The sequence below is a fragment of the Hippocampus bargibanti genome, linkage group LG12 (genome assembly GCF_051943395.1).
Source record: "Hippocampus bargibanti isolate YZ-2025 linkage group LG12, ASM5194339v1, whole genome shotgun sequence".
Classification (NCBI taxonomy): domain Eukaryota; kingdom Metazoa; phylum Chordata; class Actinopteri; order Syngnathiformes; family Syngnathidae; genus Hippocampus; species Hippocampus bargibanti.
The window spans coordinates 14,237,684-14,260,869 of record NC_142745.1 but is presented as its reverse complement, the minus strand read 5'-3'; the positions used below and the strand labels follow the sequence as shown (position 1 = coordinate 14,260,869).

General features: G+C 42.3%; 1 protein-coding gene across 10 annotated transcripts in view; it reads left to right on the top strand.

Moving 5' to 3' along the window:
- anks1ab (ankyrin repeat and sterile alpha motif domain containing 1Ab) overlaps positions 1-22,604 on the top strand; it is a 42,443-nt gene extending 19,839 nt beyond the window's left edge. For 2 of the 10 annotated variants that reach the window (XM_089010637.1, XM_089010635.1), the window contains 12 exons: positions 6,504-6,602; positions 7,020-7,166; positions 9,266-9,373; positions 9,821-9,994; positions 10,629-10,766; positions 11,351-11,422; positions 11,552-11,635; positions 11,713-11,850; positions 12,199-12,375; positions 13,783-13,881; positions 15,122-15,219; positions 21,132-22,604. In XM_089010637.1, the coding sequence (XP_088866763.1) occupies positions 6,504-6,602; positions 7,020-7,166; positions 9,266-9,373; positions 9,821-9,994; positions 10,629-10,766; positions 11,351-11,422; positions 11,552-11,635; positions 11,713-11,850; positions 12,199-12,375; positions 13,783-13,881; positions 15,122-15,219; positions 21,132-21,246 (1,449 nt within the window). In that variant the 3' untranslated portion in view covers positions 21,247-22,604. The other 8 variants (XM_089010638.1, XM_089010629.1, XM_089010630.1 and 5 more) reach the window with 8 other exon arrangements.
- The last annotated feature ends 582 nt before the right edge of the window (positions 22,605-23,186 follow it).

The following is a 23,186-nucleotide window of genomic DNA, read 5'->3' as shown; positions in this document are numbered from 1 at the left end:
GGTGGGAGTGAATTCCAGAGTTTGGGAGCAGAGCGGCTGAAAGCTCTGCATCCCATCGTGGTGAGACGGACAGAGGGCACATAGAGGTGAAGGGAGGATGAGGATCTGAGGGACCGAGAGGGAACAGAGATTTGAAGCAGGTCAGAAAGATAGGGAGGAGCAAGGTTATGGATGGCTTTGAAAGTAAACAGAAGTATTTTGAATTCGATACGATGTTTAACCGGTAGCCAGTGGAGTTGCTGGAGTACAGGGGTGATGTGGTGAAAGGAGGGGGTTCTAGTGATGATCCGGGCTGAAGAATTTTGGACGAGTTGGAGTTTATGGAGAAATTTCTGGGCATGGCCAGTGCTTTATCGGCACCAAAGCATGAAAAAACAAAACCCGAACAAATTTGGGAATGGCGCTCTACGTCATATTTTCAATTCCCGAATAAATCCGTGAATGGCAGTGAATGAATTAAAAGATGTTTCATATGATGTTCCCTTGAAATAATGAATGACACAAATTGATGCATGTGGTAAAGTCAGGCCATACTGAGGACTCCGCCCCCTTAATTACATATTAATCAGCCCATTTAACTGCACTTCACTGCCCACAGCACGACTAAAAGCATTATCGTGTTTGATATGATTTGTTTGTTAAATTGCAGAGAAACGTGCTTTTTGACGTCGTTGGCTCCTCAGGTCAAACGTTGGCTGTCGTGCCGTAAATAACGCCACCCCGAGGGGGGCTCCGAGTGAGCACTTGAACTGCTGCTATTGTGTTACGTCACCTTGTCATGCCGGAGTTGGGCTCAAGCGGCGTGGTGGTGAGTTGCTGCTCCATGACCTTTCGCAAATGAGCTGTAGCTCCAAGTTGCATGAAGTGGCTTGGGCCTTTTATATCAAAGGAACTGGTGGGGTACAAGACACTAAAATGAGAATATTCTTGTTGTCCATTGGTCACGTTAAACATTGGTTATTGTGTCAGCTACTTGTTGCGAGGTAGTATTCAAAAGGAACAACAATAGGACCTCTTCAAAAAAGGTTTTGCTAACTCTGCTATTTCCAGAGTTAGCTGAGAGCTAAGCGGCATAAGACAAAAAAGGCGGCACAAAAAAAAATAGTCCTACAAGCATCTCGAGAAGTCTTGTTATGTACATGATTTTGTGATGGGCACTGTTCCTTCTGCGCCATGTTTAAACATTTCAACAAAAATTGGAGATTTTAGCTTGCGAGCAATGTTGATCGTAATAAGTGCCTTGATTCGTGGATACACGGATGTAAGTCAGACTGCCTCATACAACAAGGTAAATAATGATGGGAAAATACGGTAATGGTTCAATTCTTGAAGAGATAGACGTTTGACCCACATTCGTCAAAATTAAGTTTACAGCCCGTAAATCGCTCCCATATACAGTATGTCATGACATGTGCATTACACAATCTATTTTTATCCAATACGATTCATACGTGATAAAACTGTCCCCGGTGTTAGACTGAATGATTCCGTGCAGGAGGGGAAGATTTTTCCCCCCAACATAATGTGATTAGGACTATGGATCATTAAGCATTGTGATGTTCATTTGTGTATGACGCCTCATGTGTCTGCTGGACCTGACACATGGGCGAGACAAATGATGGGCTCAGCGAGGCAAACGAGTTGAGCGAGGAGAACGCCGATGCCATGCTTGTAAACAACGGCAAAGGTCAGACGAGTCGGCGAGATGGGGCCGATGTTTCATCGCGTGCCCTTTAAACATGTTTCCAGATTCCTCAATGCTGTCAAGCAAAAGTGCTCCAGCTTGGGTTTTAGGAGCAATTTGGGATGTCCCTGATGATATTGAGACACAAATTATGTTTTTAATGGTAGAATAGTATCTATTGCATCAGCTATTTAACTCATTCACTGCCAGACGTGTGCAAAAATGTGTCCACTCCAGTGCCAGGGTTTTTGTCATTTTCACTTAAATTCCAGGACCCACAGAATATGGAGTTTTAGGACGACATAAACATCCAATGCAGCGTTAGAAACCTTAGACTTTCTTCTTTCATCAGAAAAAATAGTTAATTCCTAAATTATGTGAGTCTGGAGTTATATGAGCTTGAAATGGGGGCAGCATTTCCCTCTTTTCCATGTTAGCGCTTTGTTCCAGCTTCAGCTGTCGTTAAAGCGCTATATGAACCAATATGGATCTATGGGATTGTATTTTGGACAGCCACCCTCATTTGAAGCTCATATACCTCCGGACTCATTTAGGAATTAACTTCTTTTCTGACGAAAGTAGAGAGTCTAAGGTTTCAGCTGTTGTTAAAGTACTATATAAACCAATATGTATGAATTGCATTGTATTTTGGACAGCTGCTCTCATTTCAAGCTCATAAAACTCTAGACCTACATAACTTAGGAATCAACTCTTTTTTTCTGATGAAAGAAGAGTTTAAGGTTTCTTATGCTGCATTGAATGTTTATGTAGTCCTAAAACTCAATTCTGTGGGTCCTGGAATTCGAGTGACAGTGACAAAAACCCTGGCACTGGAGTGAACACATTTTTGCACATGTCTGGCAGTGAATGGGTTAAAAGAACTATTTCAAATAAACAGTAAAAGAGCAAATAAATTCTACATTTAACCCTAATAAATTTCAGGGGTCAGCTTGACCCTCAATATTTTGTATGTTGTGGGTTCAAGTTAGCGTGTTGGCAGCACATGTTAGCTTGAACCCTTGTGTAATTCTGGAGCTCATTTTAAAGATTAGCGGCGGGCAGGCGGGCGAAGTCAAGGCTGAGTCGTCCGTGCCGCATGACAGGTTCCCCCCAGCGGCCGAGCCCGCGAAGCAGAACGAGCGCATGAGCGGTGAGGTTCTCCGCCCGCCGCTCGTGATAACTGCACCAAGAGACAGCTTTTGAGGGATCATCAATTATGAACAGCTGTGTGCCCATTACCATCAGTTTCACACCACCATTAGCATTTTTCCACTCCAAGTGGGTCCCTCATCATTGATGCGGTATTCTTTTTTTCTTCTAATTTGTATTTTTTTATTGCTTTGTGTGTTAACAGTTTATTGCTTTAACGTCCCAGCAAAAATGTGGCAAATCGTCGACCTGAGAACTGCACATTCGTCTCGTGCATAAATATTGCCGTCGATTGTGATGCTTTCAACAAAAAACGCTGCAATGTGGGCATGAACAGGTTCAAGTCTTGATGGCGATTTCTCGAAAGACAATTTTATTTAGAACATTTTTTTCAAACTTATTTACGGACCATGTGCATGTCTCAAGATGATTGGATGTGTATGAGTATACATTCAATGGGATAAATGTGATACATTTGGCTAGTCACATGATTGGCTAGTCACTAGCCAATCATGTGACTAGCCAATATTAGTTAGCAAAAACTCTGACGATGCTAGCGCCTTCGAGCAGGCCTTGGGTTGCCAACTCGAACTCTGAACTGTTTCATTGGCATTGATTTTTATGCTCCAGAGCCTGCAGAACTGATTGTGAAGGCGTCTAAGTAGATTTCTGACCCTGTTATCAAATTATGGCTGAAATGTGATTGGTTAAATGCCTAAATACGAAAACACACATCTGGAAGCAGCGCAGCAGGGGAAAAGTAGTGAAAGGGAGGCTGAAAGAGAATTTGGAATCATTTAATACGAATTCATGGGCAAAATATAATTAATTAGTTGTGATTCAGATATTTTTAGGCCAGCAGGGACGGCCTTGCAGGCCCTTACGGCCCACCAATGCAATTTGGAATTATTTAAAAAGAATAAATGGACAAACAATAATTAATTAGTCTGCGATTCAGATAATTTTAGGCCAGCAGAGAAGGCCTTGCAGGCCCTGACGGCCCACCAATGCAATTTGGAATTATTTAAAAAGAGTTTACAGTATGGACAAAATATAATTAATTAGTCTGCGATTCAGATATCTTTAGGCCAGCAGAGAAGGCCTTGCACCCCCGATGGCTCACCACTGATTTTATATTGGCGAGGGCTTTGGCCTGAAAATGAAAAGGACTGTTTTTCAGCTATTCTGAGATATGAGAGGAACCCCTAGTGGCCAGGGATTTTGTTGGCTAATGCCTTTGGGCTAGCTACGGACGTGAACACACAAAGCGTAAGACGTTGCAGCGCCTGCCAAGCTCTTTCAGACATTAAAAAGAAAGATCATTTGGCGTACGGGTCAAGAGAGCAATGCAAATTTTGCAAGCTCACGCGGCGAGACGAAGGAGCGCAAGTACGGACGGCTTCATCATCATCAGCAGCAGCAGCAGCAAGTCGCCGCGCATCACGTCAATAGTGGCGTGCGGCTCATTAGCTATGCAAGTACTCAAGCGTAGATTTTTAGCGTCGCGTGACGTCAAAGATGTTGAGCGAGAGGCTCCTGAGGCGTTGTCAAATTGGGGAGAATCTATTTCAGGCGCCTTTGCTGGATTTATGGCTGGCGACCTTTTATTCGTCGGGCTGCAGTGGGGCTTTGGGGCCGAGCCAGCGGCACGGAGGAGAGATAGAACATTTTGAACATTCTTGGCTGGAAACAATCAATATGCAGCAGTACGCGTCGGGGAAGGGGGGGAAAACGCTTAGATGCACAGTTTTCAGGCTCACTCTCACGTCTCCGTTCAAAATCACTCTGTGTTCACTCTGTACAGTCGCTGTCTGCTATGAACGACTTGAAAGCAATACGTCGGTACAAGTACGGCAAGGGTGTCTTTTTTTGCCGCGGGCCATATTGGAGTTACGGTTTTCTCTTGGGGTCGTTAAGAATTTGGGGTATCCATTAGAATGTTTAATCCCCTCCACATGTTACATATAAAGCACACAAAAAAATAACTCATTCACGAAATTATTCGGGAATTGAAAATATGACGGAGAGCGCCATTCCCGGTGGGCATCGCCTCTGGCATTTTTTTTTCTTTTCCACAAGCGGGCAGCATTTCCCTTTTTTCCATGTTAGCGCATTGTTCCAGCTTCAGCTGTTGTCAAAGCGCTATATAAACCAATATGTATGTATTGCATTGCATTTTGGACAGCCACCCTCATTTCAAGCTCATATAACTCCAGACCCATATAACTTAGGAATTAACTCATTTTATCTGATGAAATGAGAGTCTAAGGTTTCTTACGCTGCATTGAATGTTTATGTAGTCCTAAAACTCAATATTCGGTGGGTCCTGGAATTCGAGTGACAATGACAAAAACTATGGCACTGGAGGGGACACATTTTTGTCCGGAGCATCCGGAGAAAACCCACGTCGGAAGAACATAACAACTCCACATAAGCAGGGCAGAGCTGGGATTGAACCCACAACCTCTGCACTGTGTGGTCGACGCGCGAAACACTACACCATCGGGCAGCCCGCTTATCAATACAGTTAAAGTAAGGTAAAATAATAAACTAAACCTATAACATAAAACAGGGACAGTCATGCAAAGCTAACCAATTTTTCCTCATACGCTTTGTTGTTTAAAGCAATTTGTCATGTTAAAAAAAATATACAGTAAAGTCTCGTTATATCGATATTCAAGGGAGTCCGAAAAAATATCGATATAACCGGGACTATCGATATATCCGATATCAATATAACGAGACTTTACTGTATATATATATATATATATATATATATATATATATATATATATATATATATATATATATATATATATATAAAACAATACAATACAATAAAATACAATACATCAAGATTGATATAGCGCTTTCACAACAACTGTAACAAGGTGCTTAACATGGACAACTAGCATATACAGGAAAATAAAACAGTCACAAAGATAGTAGAAAGCACCAGGGAGTAAAACTAAGATCAATTCTTAAGGAACCACAAAATGTTCCTGGTTTCTTGGACCGTTTCAATGAAAGCATCTCGTGCGGACACGTCGTATTCACCAAGGAAGGCTTTCCTTGTTCCCGACACGTCGCAGCGCATTACATTGATCTCAGCGCGGCATGCACAATTTATTGGACTTCATTGTCCTCTCACTCGCCTCACGTCAGGCATGCACTAAACACTTTGGTGTCGCAAACTCCGTCCATGTTCGTACACTTAAATAACTCGGAGTGTCAAAGTCAAACATGGGATTGTATTTCGTGGTTGAGGATGAGACATTTGTTCAGCGGTCAGCCTCTGGCAAGTGGATGTTATGGCCTGTTTTTGGGCTGCCGGCCAGTTCAGGGCGTACCCAGCCTCTTGCCCAAAAGGGAATTGGGATAAACTCCAGGATACACGTCACCCGAACGGGACAAGCAGCATATAATATACACTGAACAAAGGCTACAGTGTTAGCCAAACCAATTCATAGGGTTTTTGAGTAGTTTGTGTTCATTTTTGGGTTCATTGTTTTAACCAATCAGATTGGATTGAATATTGAATCTGGACATATTTTGTCAGTCATTGCAGGTGCGGCTTTAGTCCAGTGCGCCTTATACATGGAAAAAGTTTTGCTTGTGTGTGTGTCAAAGCATTCAATTGAATGAAACTACTGTGTTTGTGGACGTGCAGGGAAGTAACGTGATGGAGGACCAGGATCTCAGAGACATCGGGATCACCGACCCAGGGCACAGGAAGAAAATATTGCATGCGGCACGCGGATTGCCAAAGGTACAGTACTTCAATTCCAGTATATTATACAGTATATTCCAGCAATGTATGGTGTCCTCAGCATGTGATTTGACATGATTGTGCTTGATGAATCACGGGCTAAACACACGCAGATGATCAGAACTAATTTTGAACCTTGTTAGCAAAAGTCCAGTTGATGAAACGTCTGTAAAAAATCATCCTGAGTGTGGGGTGTGCTCAGAGAGCTTTTTTGGGGGAAAATGACAGGTGGGGAGTGACTGCTTGTAAAATGAATTCTTCCAATCCAAAATTACAGTACAAGAGCACCAACTCTCACTGTACATCACTCAGATTTCAGCAACGACACATCATCCACTTTGGACTGACTCATCGTTATGTGTAGAGTTTGATTCAAGGAGGCCAGAGTCCACTCACCTCTGCCTGTTCCTGCTACAGGTCAAAGCTCTGGGTTGTGACGGTAGCACTTCTCTAGCCTCGTGGTTGGACGGCCTGGGCCTTCACGAGTATCTTCCTAACTTCCTATCCAGTGGCTACCGCACGCTGGAGTGTGTCAAGAACCTGTGGGAGCTGGAGATCATCAATGTAAGTAGGCTCCAGTGAACGCTACGTCACTTTTTGAACAACTGCTGTCTCCGTAAAAGTTAAAGCCACTTACCAGAAGAGGCGACTGTGTGAGGAGTCTGTAGACTAGATGAAGCAGCATGCGGTTTATTGCCCAGTGTTCTGAAAGAGATCGAAATGTCAGTTATTTGCATCTGGATTGGATACATGGTCACAATCAATTCTGAGATTAGTCACATCCATTTTTGCATTACATACCGTATTTTCCGGTGTATAAGGCGCACCCAAAAGCCTTAATTTTCTTTAAAAGGTGATATTGAGTCACAAGAAACTTTTTTCAATCGCATGAATTTGCTTAATTTCCCATTAGCACACCTGCGTCCATTTCCTCCAGTTCCTCATGCAATTAGCTTTGCAGCTTACAAGACCTTACACAACAGATGTCGCCGTCGCGCGGATCCTTTTATTTTCGTCTGAAGCATTCAATTATTCGTCTCATCTTGGGCGAAAACTGGTCAGGGGTCTGGCTTTCCCGCGGGGGTTACAGGTTGCGTGAACCCCAATAATAAAGCACTTAAGATAGCGTGCGGGAACGTAAAGCGCTTATAGGTCACGGCCACGCTCAATTTGCCGCGAGATGCTGCAGAGCATGGCGGCGATGTAAGGAGAAGAGAGAAAAAAAAAGACGGGACGCTTAAAGAAAGTCTGTGCAACGTAACCATGGCAACACACTGGTGTTCTCAACCTCTGCTCAACTGCTACGGCGCTAATGAAAGGAAACATGTAAATAAAAGTCATGATTGTGCTATTTTTGCTAGCATGTCTGAGTGTGATTTCCTCAACAAATGATACTAGAAATAGTAAATTATTTATGAGGTGAGTCACAAAGCAAAACATATTTGGAGGGTTTTGAAAAAAGGCAAACACACAAATGTGAGAGAGCAGAGGACAGGGTGTCCTCAGTTTACCTTGGTTAGATAGGAGCTACGATTGGCCTATGCGTTTACGTTCACGGTCGCTGATTTTCTTATGCTTCGCCAACCTCAGGCCAGGTGAGACGAGACAAACGTATCAGCTTTCTCGTAGACAGCTGGGACGTTTTTCTTGCTGTTTCTACGACAAAGTTTTTGACAGGCAAAATCTGCTTCATGTGATACCAGGTGCTTCACTTTTACAATTTGTTGTGGCAGACCCATTCCAAAATAGCTTCATTTCAATGATTGAAGAAGATTGTGTTCACTCCCACAATGGTGCAGATGCCCCTTTTTCTGTGCCAATCTATGAATATACTAAAACAAATAATACTCTATGCTCACAGTGAAACTTTATTTTGCGCGTGACTTAAGGTAGGCATAAAAATCAAGCCTTAGTCAGTTAGTAAGTCATTGGCTTACTGTTAGTCAATTCGTCTATTTATTATTTATCAATCATTTTCTTGTCAGTGATTAGTCAATGATTATCAGCGATTCATTCATCACCTAGTTCCTCTGTTTAGTTACTTATCCAATCTGTGATTTAGTAAATATGTTTGCTTGTCACTAAATCAGACAGTCTGTGAGTTGTCAAACTGTCAATCAATCAGTCACTTGGTTGGTTGATTGTTCAGTGAGTCAGTCATTCAATGTCTGACGAATCTGATGATCAGCGATTCGTTCGCCACTTAGTTCCTGTGTTTAGTTACTCATTCAGTCTGTGATTTAGTAAGTCCGTTGGTTTGTCACTAAGTCAGACAGTTTGTGAGTTGTCAAACCGTCAATCAATCAGTCACTTGGTTAGTTGATTGGGCAGTGATTCAGTCAGTGAGTCAGTCGGTCAATGTCTGACTGTGGTCCGGCAACTGTTTGTTGCAGGACTGTGTTTCTGATTTAGCGAGCGAAATGGGCTCACTGTGTTATTTAGGCAGGATGCATAAAGATGCTTTCTGAATTATGTAACATTCCCGGGAACGAGACAGGGAGCGGACGTCAAGCTGATGGTAAAACAGATTGAGGCTGAATTATTGATGGTCAGTCAAAAGGGGGGCGAAGTTTCGTCAGTGGGTTTTAGAGGCCACGCTGATGCCTTTTTGTTTGCAAATGACTGCTTGGATACGCCTTGTTGGATTGTCTTTGTCGCCGTAGGTCATCAGGGTTGGTCCGCTGGGTCACAGGAAGCGGATCATCGCTTCTCTGGCTGAGAGACCCTACGAGGAGGCACCCTCTAAATCCCGACGCCTGTCTCCGATCATGGTGAGGACCATGCTAGGATTTCAAGTTCTCATTGCTTTTTTAGCAAGTCAAAGTTTGAATACTTGTGATATCACAATTTTTTTGTACTCAAGCACAGATTCTGGTCGCACATTGAAAAGTTGAAAAGGGAAGAAGTCAGTTTCAGTTAGCGGAGGTTTGACACTTTCCAAAGACTCTCTCGCTCTCTCTCTCAACCTCTTGATTTCTCTTTTTGGGCAGTAGAAAAGAAAAAAAAACATCGGCACTTGGTAAAGGCACAATTTTTGAAGACCAAGATAACTGCCAGAAGAAACTTTTCATTGTAGCCCTCAGCAAAAAAAAAATGCTGTTGCAATTTTGAAGATAAATGTTGGCTTCATATCAGGAAAGCTGAGGGGCGACATGGATGTCTAAACATTGTACCATCATGTGCTGTTTGTTTTTGTGTGCCTTTTTTATGCCTCTCAGTTCCAGGACCTCCTGTCCCAGACCACTTCCCCCTTGGGCCAGATGGACCCCTACACCAGTCGTTCCATGGACATGCTGCTGCCCTTGGCAGAAGCCGACTGGCGACGGCGGGGAGGACCGGATCAGGACTGTAGCATCTCTTTGCGTTCCTACTGTGAGCGGCCGCGTTCTGTTGTGAGTTCTCTTTCGTCTGTGTCCTTAGATTGTGTTTTTGTGTGTTTAAGGTTTTGCAAAGATGATGCATCCCCGTCAACGCTTTCATCCTCACAGATGTGTCACACATGTCACTAAAGTCCTGGCTAGCGAGTTGACTTAACACATGAACCCAGCCAACATCTGTGTCTCGCTGTCATGAACTCTCACAGCTCTTACATGACGGCTCGCTCGGTCCTCAGGTGAAAGGGCTAAGAATAACTTCAGTGCCACTGTCAAATGTTAGCTTTGGCTAAAGGTCAAAAACTGCCGCAAAAACTCAAGCAGTCACCCGTGCTCAACCAAACAAGAAATTTTACTCCGCTTGTACTCTGATCGCTGACATCAAACATTCATTTTCTGGAGTGCTTGACTTTGCGTGAGAGAAACGCTGTACGCCAATAACAGGGCATCCATCAAAAAAGAAATATTCACACTCACGTTCCCACCACAGAAAAAAACTGGAGTGTTCAACATGTACATCTTCATCATCAGAGATGATGGAGTGAATCCAGAGACTCTAACGAGCCAGACCCATGACTTAACCACCAAAGTTTATGATGCCAACGTACCAACGACATTCATAATTTCTTCATAAACGTCTGTGTCACTGCAGGACCGACAAAGCGAGCGACACAAAGAATCTCGCGCCAACCTCAGGCCACCGAGCCACTCCGCTACCTACGCTACCATGTCTGCTTGGCACCACCAGCCTGAGAAGCTTATTTTGGACGCCTGTGGCTATGAGGCAACTGTAAGTCAAAGACTTTCAACCACTGTGATCAATATACGAGACTGGACATTTCTATCTGCACAGTCGACTTCAAAACAAGCGCTCTGGAACCCAGATTCAGCTTGTTTTAGATCTTGCCGTCTTCTTAAACAACTGATTCAAATGATCAAGGTGGTCAACAGGTTTCTCCGAAGCGTCCTGATGACCAGATCATTTGAATCAGGTGTGCCTTTGAAACAGGTGTGCTGGAGAGAGGAAATGTCTAAAACACAGATGTCAAAGTCAAGGCCAGTCGAGGTCTGGCCAGGTCGGCACCTAAAAAATATTGGTGAATGGCAGTGAATGAGTTAATTGGCAACTGGGGTAGCAATGCCCTTTGGACCCCGTAAAATTGCCTAAGAGTTTGTGTTCAGGGCCTAAATATAAATCGATTTTCAACAGCATGTACGGGTTGGCAAATTCTATTGGCCAGAGTGAGGCCCCTAGCTCGGAATGATGAAAACAAACCAACTCAAGAGGACCCTGATCACAGAGATGGTTATGATTGCATATTTCATGACACTTTCAATGACAACGTCGAATCTGATGTGTTCTGATTATTGCAGTACTTAGGTTCAATGATAATCAGGGATCTACGGGGGATCGAGTCCACACAAGATGCATGCGCTAAAATTAGGGCAAGTATTCCTCAAATATTATACAGTCAATTTTTAATTCAGCATTATTTACGTCAATATTGCAAATTTCTCCATTGTGGGACGATGAAAGGCCTTTTGATTCTGATTCTGATCCCCTTTGCTTTCTAGAAATCAAATGATTCCAGAAAGGGTCCTGTTGTTATTCTCTCCATTACCTACAGGGGAGTCAAGTTTATTGATGCAGCCTCAAAGGTACCAACATATATTATTAGGGTAACCAATCCCTCTTTCGTTGTGTTTATTGAATCCTCTTTGTCTCCTCTGTTTAGACCATCGTAGCAGAGCACGAGATCCGGAACATCTCTTGTGCCGCCCAGGACCCGGATGACCTGTGCACGTTCGCATACATCACCAAGGACCTGAAGAGCGGCCACCATTTCTGTCATGTCTTCAGCACAGCAGAGGTGGTAAGTCCGGGCAAACTTTGAACCTTTTCTGCTTGAAAAGACAGATTCACGAAGCAACATAAAATTAGGTAGACAAACTGAGAATGAGTAGAGCCATCTGACCCAACACACCAATCATAGTTCAAGTTGGCAACCCAAGGCCTGCTGGAAAGCGCTGGCAACATAAGAGTTTTCGCAAATTATTATTGGCTAGTCACTAGCCAATCATAGTATCTCTAGTATTGCTAGTCACTAGCGGCTAGTGATAAGCGCATACTGGCCAGAGCTAGTATACTGAATCTGTAGCAAGATTTTTTTTTTGTGTATATTTAATTTATGTTCTCACCAATGCACAATCATCTGACACAGACGCAGACGTACGAGATCATCCTGACTCTGGGCCAGGCCTTCGAGGTAGCCTACCAGATGACCGTGCAGTCCAGGAATAGACACTTCATCCCCCACACGTCCCTGGGCTCTGAGGTCGTGGAGACCAAGAGCAGTCGGCCTGTGTCGCAGGCGTGGAGCAACGTGAGGAGATCAGCAGTGAGTAGCTCTTCACCATCAAAGCAAGAGGCACTATCCTAACTGTCAGATGACTGTCAGATCTTTGTCCCACTGAGTTAAAAAGACAAATTCTCATTCAGGCCAATTTTATCCTACCTGGAGGAAATCAAAACGTAGACACAAAACGTCTTGAATAAAGAAGACAGAAGTGATACTGTTTGGTCCCAGTGGCCCATGAACATATCATCCTGTAGACTTTGGGCCCCCCTTGTTTGTTATCTGAAGTCAACAGTCTCAAACTTGGGTCTGAAGACAACTATCTCAAACTTGGGTCTTAAGATGGACAATGACTTTTATCTGAACTCAACAGTCTCATACTTGGGTCTTAAACTGGACAGTGACTTTAAACTTGACTGATAATTTAGTGCTGTTAGTTAAATACAGCTTCTTTCATCTTGGGCAACTGGCTAAAATAAAACCTCTCCTTTCTCATGAGCACCTTGAAGCAGTAATTCATGCCTTTGTCATATCTAGGCTCGATAACTGTAATGGGCTTTACTTCGGAGTCAGCCAATCCTCCGTGTAGCATCTCCACCTGGTCCAGAATGCTGCTGCTCACCTTTTGACTGGTACTCGTAAGAGGGAGCATATCACTCCTACTCTGGCTTTCCTTAACTGGCTCCCTATATGTTTTTGAGTTCTTTTCAATATCTTATTATTTGTTTTCAAATCGTTAAAGGGCATCGCACCTCCTTACCACTCCGAGCTCCTCCACCCCTACACACCTTTGTGGCACCTTAGGTCTGCTGACCAGACATTATTAGATGTGCCAAAAACTAAAAACGGTGGCTCAGAGGGGATCGAGCCTTTTCCGTTGCTGGTCCCACTCTCTGGAATGACCTGCCACTAAACATTCAGCAAGTCCTCTCACTGCCTCTTTAAAACCTGCCTCAAAACTCACTTGTACTCTTTGGCATTTGACTCAGCATGATTTCGACTTGATCTTAGTTTTACTCCCTGGTGTTTTCTACTATCCGAGTGACTGCTTTATTTCATGTGTATGATAGCTACCTATGTTGAATTTGTGAAGAAAATATATTCATTACTTTTTATCTTTGGAACTGCTGCCTGCTTACAGAATATATTTCCAACACCCAAGAGCATGCAATGCTTCTCTGGTGCGTTTGAAGTTAGTTTTTCGTAATTAAAAGCAAAATATCTGCAGGTATATGTGTGTTCCCCTGCTTTGCACATTTTAACTATGACTTAACCCTCAACTACAACTTTTCCAGAAACGCTTTCCAATGCTACATGACTTAAACTGTCTGATTCCCAAGTCCGTACGAACCGTTTGGGAAGCATGTCAAGTGGTCACATTGCTCGTGTCAGTCCTTTTTAACATGTCCCTGTCTTCTTGTGTTCTTGGTGCCGCCGCTGCCCGTCCAGGGTGTCCCAGTGCTCGAATGCTGCTGCTGTCACTGTCACACGTGCACTACCCACCGTCCTACCTTCCTCCCGTTGCACACCGTTAGCTCCGGAGTCCAGGTCCTTCTCTTTCCTTGCCTGTACTCACCCCACCGCTTCCATGGCACATCCACTCCAGCACACCTTCCCCCGCCACCTCATTCATCTTCGACTTATCACACCACCGCAGATTCCATCTCCCTATCACACATGCCATTGCCATCTTTCCTCATGGACGCCGTGAGCGCGAGTGTTGCGGTTTAGAGGAACAAAAGGCTTCCTGGTTGTGTTTGGTGGATGCTTTCCTTTATTTTGAAATGGATGGTGAATGAGTGTGGAACCTGTCGGATGTGTGGTCTGTTTTTTGCTATATCTACCCATGGGTCGGATGTATGGTCACTGTTTGATTCCAAAGGACCCAAAAGGGTTAAAAAATACATACATAAAATAAATGATTCCCCTGAAAAAATAAAAAAAATTCAGATTCATTCATTTCTACAGTCCTGTTGTGCATTTTTGTCACTATTAGGTCACTCCTCCCCAAAAAATCTAATTAAGAATTTGTGAGCTGAATTTATTCGGGAATTGAAAATATGACAGAATTCCATTCCCGAATTTGTTCAGGTTTTGTGTTTTCAGGCATGGGTGCCGATAAAGCACTGGCCATGGCCTCTGGCAATGTTGTTTCTTGTCCACAAGGTGCAGCATTTCCCTTTTTCCATGTTAGCGCTTTGGTCCAGCTTCAGCTGTTGTTAAAGTGCTATATAAACCAATATGTACAGTATGTTCTGCATTGTATTTTGGACAACTGCCCACATTTCAAGCTCATATAACTCAAAATCCATATAATTTATGAATTAACTCTTTTTTCTGATGAAAGAAGAGAGTCTAAGGTTTCTTACGCTGCATTGAATGTTTATGTAGTGCTAAAAGTCAATATTCTGCGAGTCTAAGTGACAAGGACAAAAACCCTGGCATTGGATTAGACATGTTTTTGCACATCGTCTGGCAGAGAATGAGTTAATAACAGTTCATGTGAGTTTGACACTGTACTCTTCGGGGAGGCTGAACAATTGTTGTCTATTTGCTGCTTGATTCATGGCGTTATTGCTTCGGGTGTGTTAGCTCAGGCGGCGGCGCCCTGCAGATCTCGTCAATCATCCGTGTGATGCATTGAGCCCCCCGGGCCGTGGGAGGAAACCTCCTGCGTTGACGCCCGTCTCATGCAATCCCCATGTCATCCTCCCTTTCTCTCTAACTCCTCCTCCCTCTTTCCCGTCACCTTCTTCATCCCCCTCCTCTTCATCCTCCCACCCGGCAGATCGACCCCCTGGAGATGGATGGCGACATGCACTCCCTGGGCAGCACTTCCTGGCTCTTGGACCAGCGCGACGCCAACAGGCGGCCCATCAGCACCAAGTACGAGACCACCATATTCTGAGGCTCCACCCCCCTTACCCGAACATCCCTACCCATCCTCTCCATGCCCCCCTTGTCCCAACTTGCATCCGATTCGCAAATCCACGCACAGTTGGAGCCTGTGCCTTCTCACTGTGATGGTGTAGCCAACCCCTCAGGGCTGCCTCCTCTTCCACCTCCATCTTTTTTTTTCCCAGTAAGGACCCCCCCCCCCCCCCCCCCCCCCCAGACCACCCCTGACTGTGATTAGGGTTGCACCCCTGGACAGAGCTAATTTTCCCCTTGCATTTTCAAACCCTTGGTAGCTACCAGAAGTTGCTGATTTGTATATTTATGCCCCCCCCCCCCCCCCAAAAAAAAACTCCCTTTTTCAATCATGGACTTTTTTTTTCTTTGTCCGTGTGTAGCCTCTCTTGTCTTAGCAGGCATCCACCACTGTGAGACTTTGCGAGGAGGGTCAGTTTTGTTTTTGGATGTTTTCTATGCATTTGTACAAACAAAAAAAGACAAATCAACACGCTGGATGGGTCACCAACACACTTTGCTGCACTTTGAGGAGGCCGGCAGCCCCGATGTCATGTCATGGCCCCGACCCCAACCCCAGTGAACACCATCCAATGACTGCACACTACTGCTTCTCCAAATACACTTGACTGAGAGACCGAAGGGGGGAGTCTTTTGGGGGGGGGGGGGGGGGGTCTGTTTTGGCCTTGTAACTGCCCTGTGCCTCTCAGCATCACGGTAGCACGGAGAGACAAAACAAAGTTAAAAAAAAAAAAAAAGACACTGTGTTAACACATGGCACTATCCCTTTGAATATCTCAGCGGGGCGTCCGTTTTGTGATACGGTTTTGATAGGCCAAAATCGGCTGTGACATCATTTAAGACAATTTTTGTAAATGGAATCCAAACATGCGCTGATTAGATTTCATTACATTAATAAAAAAAAGAAAAAGAGGAGCGCTCAGGCACGCGTTCCCCCGTCCCTCAAATTAGCATCTCATTATATCACGCTTTAAATGTCTCACACGCTAAGCGTTTGTCATGTCGCATCTGAAAAGAAACCAAATATACCGTATTTTCTGGAATATAAGGTGCACCTTAAACGAATGATATTTAAAAATATTTTCCATACATAAGGTGTACCACATTATAAGGGGGACCTTCAACAAATGCCATATTTAAAAACCTGTTTCATACATAAGGTGCACCGCATTATAAAAGGCACCTTCAATGAATGATATATTTTAAAAAGGTTTCCATACATAAGGTGCACCGCATTATAAAGGGCATCTTCAACAAATGCCATATTTTTAAACGTTTTCCATACATAAGGTGCACCGCATGATGAGGCGCATGGTCAGCTTTGGAAAAAAAATCTTTTTTTAGGTGTACCCTACAGTGCAGAAAATACGGTACTTTTTTGTGTTGTGGTGTAAACAAATAGATTTGCAATGCTGAGAGCACGAGGCGCGAATACACACGTTTCATTTATAGTTTGTTTGAAAGATGTTGTGGTGTCAGCACACTTTTTCTCGCACATGGCCGCTGTCTGTGTGTATTTTTGTGTTTGTGTGTGTGTGTGTGTGTGTGTGTGTGTGTGTGTGACAGACTGTTAAATATTTGTGAGCCTGCGTGTGTATGTGTGTGAGAGTGTGCGTGTGTGTGTGTGCGTGTGTGTGTGTGTGTGTGTGTGTGTGTGTGTGTGTGTGTGTGTGTCTCCCACTCACTTCCATCCGATGATCCAATTTGAACATCTCCATCCTGCCATCCGTCGTCCATCTTCATCCCGCCGTTATGCATCTTTCTCTTGTGTGGTGTGTCACCTTGGCAACATGCTCGTATGGCTGCAAAGCAACGACGGTAGTGTCAAGATATTTATTTAAGTCGGAAGTACAAGAGCTAACAACCTTCATATTCTAGTTTAACCTGAATGCAAATATGGCTATCAGGGTAGCAAAGTTGAGGATGCATATTGATTGATTATGTTGATTTTGCGAGGTTGAGAGAATTTCAACTTCCACCATTTTACATTTTAGTTCGAATTTTTTTTTTTTTTACTTTCAAGATTTTGAAGGCAGACAGTTTAGGCAACAATTTAGTTCGGCTAGCAAATGCATTGGCGCCTTGAGATACTATTCCAGCCAATACACATATTATTCTATTTTATACATACATACACATACTATTATGCTATACTATACTATACTATACTATACTATACTATACTATACTATACTATACTATACTAATCAATAATGTCATATTCCATAACTTATTGTCACTCTCTCCTTCAATGCGCATTGTGCTGCTCATTCTGCTGTGTGTGCACCTTGACGACCAGCATAAGTCAAACCAATAGAGATATACTGCACTGGAAATTGGGCTTGTCTTTGGGCGACTCGATACTGCAATCATAGTCGTTGGTCTTTGCAGAGGATAAATAATATATGTCAGAGTATTGCTGTATGGTCTTTCTTTGCAGTAATATGGTCTATGTACAATGCAGACGTGAGGACATTTTGAATTTACAGGTAGCAGAAGAGGCCCAATGCAGGCTAACATTTTTGATGAGATTGATTAAAACAGGTGGGTTGATCTGCTTATAATTTCACACCAAAAAATAATAATTAGTGGAATAGCATGCTTATGGTATGTAAAATTTTGGATGTGAGTCCTCCTAGTAAGGGTAACAACAGCTCCACATAGTTGCTAATTGTTAGCCTGTGTTGCTATGGAGTTTCCCCATTGGATATTATCAAAGTAGCTTTAAAGGACAACCGACGCTTCCGGACAAGTTGTGTCCATAATTTGTAAAATGGCTTCAAATGGCTTCTACTGAGCGTATTTTAATAAGATTCCACCGCATATAGCTATATTTTACGTTTTAAGACTCGCGCTGAATATTCAGGAAGTCTTGTTTTCGAGTTGATGACGATGCCTGTCATGACGTCACCTCTGGAACGCCCCTGACCGAGAAAGCGACACACAATGCATTTTGGGTACTCTGTTTGGTCTGAAAACTTCGTGTTGATGGCGAAATTAGAAGGAAAACACATAAATAACACGATGGTGAATTGTTGTGTGTTGCACCAAGACTACTATTTGATTTTATTTGACACAAATTCCCAGCAGACAAATCAGCCCATTTCCAACGGAGCTTGGGCGCCATCTTGTGCATTTTCTGGGACGCTACATTGGAGTCCTGATGGCTCGAATTGATACGCAAGTACTTCTTTAATCGATTGCAAACATTTATGCTTTCCTCTTCAGAACTATTTGAATCATATTCATAACTGGATGAGTAACAAGAAAGCATCTTCTCCGAATCGGAAGCCATCGTTTTGATTCTAGAGCAAGGCAAAGACGTCCTGGCGTGACATCACGAACAAGGGGGCGGCACCTTTTGAAACTTGCAATTTCCGGGGTCATTTTGAAATAGTTTTGGGACACTTTAACTCATTTTTATTGGTGTTTTACATTTGACTAAAAATATCAGCCTGTGTGTTTTGGGTATTTTAGATGTTATAAAACGTTTTTCTGATGTCAGTGATGAAACAAAAAAAAATGTTGTTGGTTGTCCTTTAAGTGCACAATGTTTAATTCTTTGTTTGGTGTTAGTTTTGACGGTCAGGTTAGGCCGAGAGTGGAAATGAACATTTTTACGAGTTTACTTAAAAAAATATTTAGGAATTATACCTGACACATTGCCATTAAATGATAAGCATAAATCTAGTGACTGGTATCTCAAGGCACTATATTATTAAAAATCGGAATAGCGACTAAAATTCAAGATTATTTCAAATTTATGCCCATACGCATGTTATACGCATGGATTAACATTTGTTTTTTCTTTTGCTGGTTTGATGTCACCTCAAAATACAGTTTTGAAATGGTACCGAAATCAATTTGCTTCCTCAACTGTTTTCGGTCCAACTATGGTTGGGTTTGACTTCATTGCAAATGTTTTGTTGTTCTTCAAAATGGTCTTTTACAAATCTTTTTTTTCTGTTTCACTTTGGCGTTTGGGATTTCCGTCAGATCCATAAGACAACAAACCAGTCGGCCTGAATTGAGTGTGCACTTTGATGCTCGCTGTCCTGTTCTGAAATTTTGCCTCAATAGTGGATCCTAGTAAATCAGCCGTAATTGTGTTGGGCAACAAGTGACACCTTGATATGAAACCTCAGTTCAGTGAGGATCGAAGTTATTGACCCAAACGTCTGTTTTTTTTGGGGGCTTTCGGTTTTGTGACATGACTGAAAAAAATACACAAATAAACAAAGCAACATTAAAAATAAAATCTCAAAATGGTGACTAATCTCAGTTGATAAATTTATGGAGCAATTGGCACATGACTGCTGTTGTGAACAACAACTCTGGAGTTCTTATCGAGTAGTGGCGGGCGCTCATGGCCAAGGCCGAAAGATATCTGAATCACAGACTGATTAATTATGATATATTTTGTCCATAAATTCTTTTGAAATAATTCCAAATTGCAGTGGCGGGCTGCCAGGGGCCTGCAAGACCTTCTCTGCTGGCCTAAAAATATCTGAATCACAGACTAATTCATTATGTTTTGTCCATAAATTATTTCTTAAATAATTCCAAATGGCAGTGGCGGGCAGGTCAGCGCATGCAAGCCTTCTCTGCTGGCCTAAAAATATCTGAATCACAGACTAATTAATTATTATATATTTGGCCCATAAATTATTTTTAAATAATTCCAAATTGCAGTGGAGGGCCGTCAGGGCCTGCAAGGTCTTCTCTGCTGGCCTAAAAATATCTGAATCACAGACTAATTAATTATTATATATTTGGCCCATAAATTATTTTTACATAATTCCAAATTGCAGTGGAGGGCCGTCAGGGCCTGCAAGGTCTTCTCTGCTGGCCTAAAAATATCTGAATAACAGACTAATTAATTAAATTTAGTCCATAAATTATTTTTAAATAATTCCAAATGGCAGTGGCGGGCAGGTCAGCGCATGCAAGCCTTCTCTGCTGGCCTAAAAATATCTGAATCACAGACGAATTAATTATTATATATTTGGCCCATAAATTATTTTTACATAATTCCAAATTGCAGTGGAGGGCCGTCAGGGCCTGCAAGGTCTTCTCTGCTGGCCTAAAAATATCTGAATAACAGACTAATTAATTAAATTTAGTCCATAAATTATTTTTAAATAATTCCAAATGGCAGTGGCGGGCAGGTCAGCGCATGCAAGCCTTCTCTGCTGGCCTAAAAATATCTGAATCACAGACTAATTAATTATTATATATTTGGCCCATAAATTATTTTTACATAATTCCAAATTGCAGTGGAGGGCCGTCAGGGCCTGCAAGGCCTTCTCTGCCGGCCTAAAAATATCTGAATAACAGACTAATTAATTAAATTTAGTCCATAAATTATTTTTAAATAATTCCAACTTGCTGTGGCGGGCCATTATGGCCTGCTTGGCCTTCTCTGCTGGTCCAATAATTTCTGAATCACAGACTAATGTGAATTATATTTTGTCCATGAATTCTTATTAAATAATTCCAAATTGTCTTTCAGCTTCCTTTCACTATTTTTCCCATGTTGCGTTGTTTCCAGACATGTGTTTTCGTATTTAAGCATTTAACCAATCACATTTCAGCCATCATTTGTTACCAGGGTCACAAATCGACCTGGACGCCTTCACAATCAGTTCTGCAGGCTCTGGAGCATAAAAATCAATTTCGATAAAGCGGTTGCAGAAAAAAACAGAAAGGCGGAAACGTTTAAATACTAAATCCCCACAATTGAGTTTTATATGTAGAAACAAAACCACATGTGTCTTAATGTAGAATTCGATCACATTGAGAGCAGGTTGGCACACCATGCATGGTCTTTTGAGGGTTTCTTAACATTGAATGTTCTTCTTGTGTAGCTCGCCCCATCGTTCAAGTTTCCGGACACCAAGCTGTGAATTGGCAAGTGAGCGAGCAGTCGGGCCCGTGCGAGGTAAATCGGGGAAGAGCTCGATGGAGAAAATCCGCTCTTGACATTTAAAATCCTGCTGCGTACGCAGCCCCACTTCCTCCAGCTCTTGCTACCTTTTCACGCAGAAGAAAGGTAAACCTGTCCGACATGGACGACTAAAAAGGACTTTGAGCGTCGCTACCAGTCTTGACAAAAAGGTCAGCAAGAAAAATCACATCTACTTCTTCTTGGACTGTGTTGCGACCCCTTTACGTAGGTACCGTGACCCGTTTGGAGCATTGTATCGACGAGCATGTCAAATTTATCCAGGTGTATCAGAAATGCAAAGAAAATGGCAAGAAAAGAAGATGTCAAAAGGATAAAAAAAATCTATCTATCTATATACGTACATATAGATAGATATATTTACCTGCGATCAAGTTTGTGGCCATAGTTTGGGTTTGTCAATAAAAATGCGATTCTGTTACCAACATTTCAGAAAGCAATATTCATGATAATAAATGATACACTGGCAGAAGCATCACACAAGTCAAAGGTCTGCATTGTGTATTTCCTCTAAAGGAGGAAGATGTAAGTTGAATACACTCACCTGGTCACTGATGAGCTTGAGTTTATCCCAGCTGGCTTTTGGTGATAAGCCGATTGCATGTTAAATGCCGCAAAATTAAGGAAGGGTACTTCTCCCGATTGGCTGTGTTCACATCCGCCGTTTCCAGCTGTGTTGCATAGTACAAAGAATTAAAACTTGAATACAGTGATACCTCAGCTCACAAACTTAATTGGTTCCCAGAAAGTGTGTGTAAGGCGAAAAGTTCGTCTGCCGAACATTTATTTCCAATAAAAAAACATTAAAAATGAAAATAATCCATTGCCAGGTCCCCATAAAACATAATTAACCTACAAAATGAACCTTAAAACTACACAAAATGCACCTTATTTTATGTATAATAATTGTTTCCCATTATATTTCCCATTATGTGGTAAATACATCAAATTTTATAGCAGAATAGAAAAGAAATCAACCCTGCAGGCAGTCTGATTGAACACAAGATAATCCTCAATTTGGAGTTCTTTTTTTCTTGACTAATTTCTAATGACATATACAGTACTGTATGCTTCAAAAATCATCCATCCATTTTTTCCCCAGCCATTTGCTTCATTCGGGATGTCGATTTTGTGTTGGTTTTTACACCCAGGATGTAACTTTTTTTTCCTGATTGTCTTCATTCAGATGAGACATTCCTATTAAAAATATTTGGTGACCATTCAAACACAATGATGTAACTTTACTTCCCTAGCTCAGGAGTGCCCCATTCCCGGTGTTGTCTCATGTCCTCCGTGTAAAATCGCCTGTCTCCAAAGGCACTTGTATTTATTTTTAGTTTGGACATCTAGTGACAATAAACAGGTCTGAAAATGATTTGATGGATGGATGGTTGACATCTCTTTTTTGAATGACGGCCAAAATGTCACAATTGATTTTCGATTTATTTTGGATGTAATGGTCAACCATTTTCACACAGTTGGTGACGACTGACTGTGAAGGTTTCAATGGATCATTACAACTCACCTCACCTGTATTTATAGAGCACTTTTAAAAAAACACGTTTGCATACAAAGTGCTGCACATGGACATGTTCATTATTTTCTTGCCATGACACAATTTGATCGACATATAACAGAAAGTGATTGATAATGCCTGGAAATCACATACGGTACTCCATATCTGTCAACCTTGGCTAATGGCTGCCCTTATAAACGATTACAATTCCCGTATAAAAGTTGTAGTACATCGTACATTATTTGAAATGATAAGAAAACGCTAACACAAATGGAAATGTAGACAGTTTACCGCGCGTACGCAACGCTAAAAAAATAAGATTGAGGATTAGTTTTACTGTTGTTTTTTTTTTGTAAGATTTTCTTCCCGTATAACAGTTGTAGCACGCCGTACATTATTTGAAATGATAACAAAGCGTACAAACTACGGGGGAAACGTATA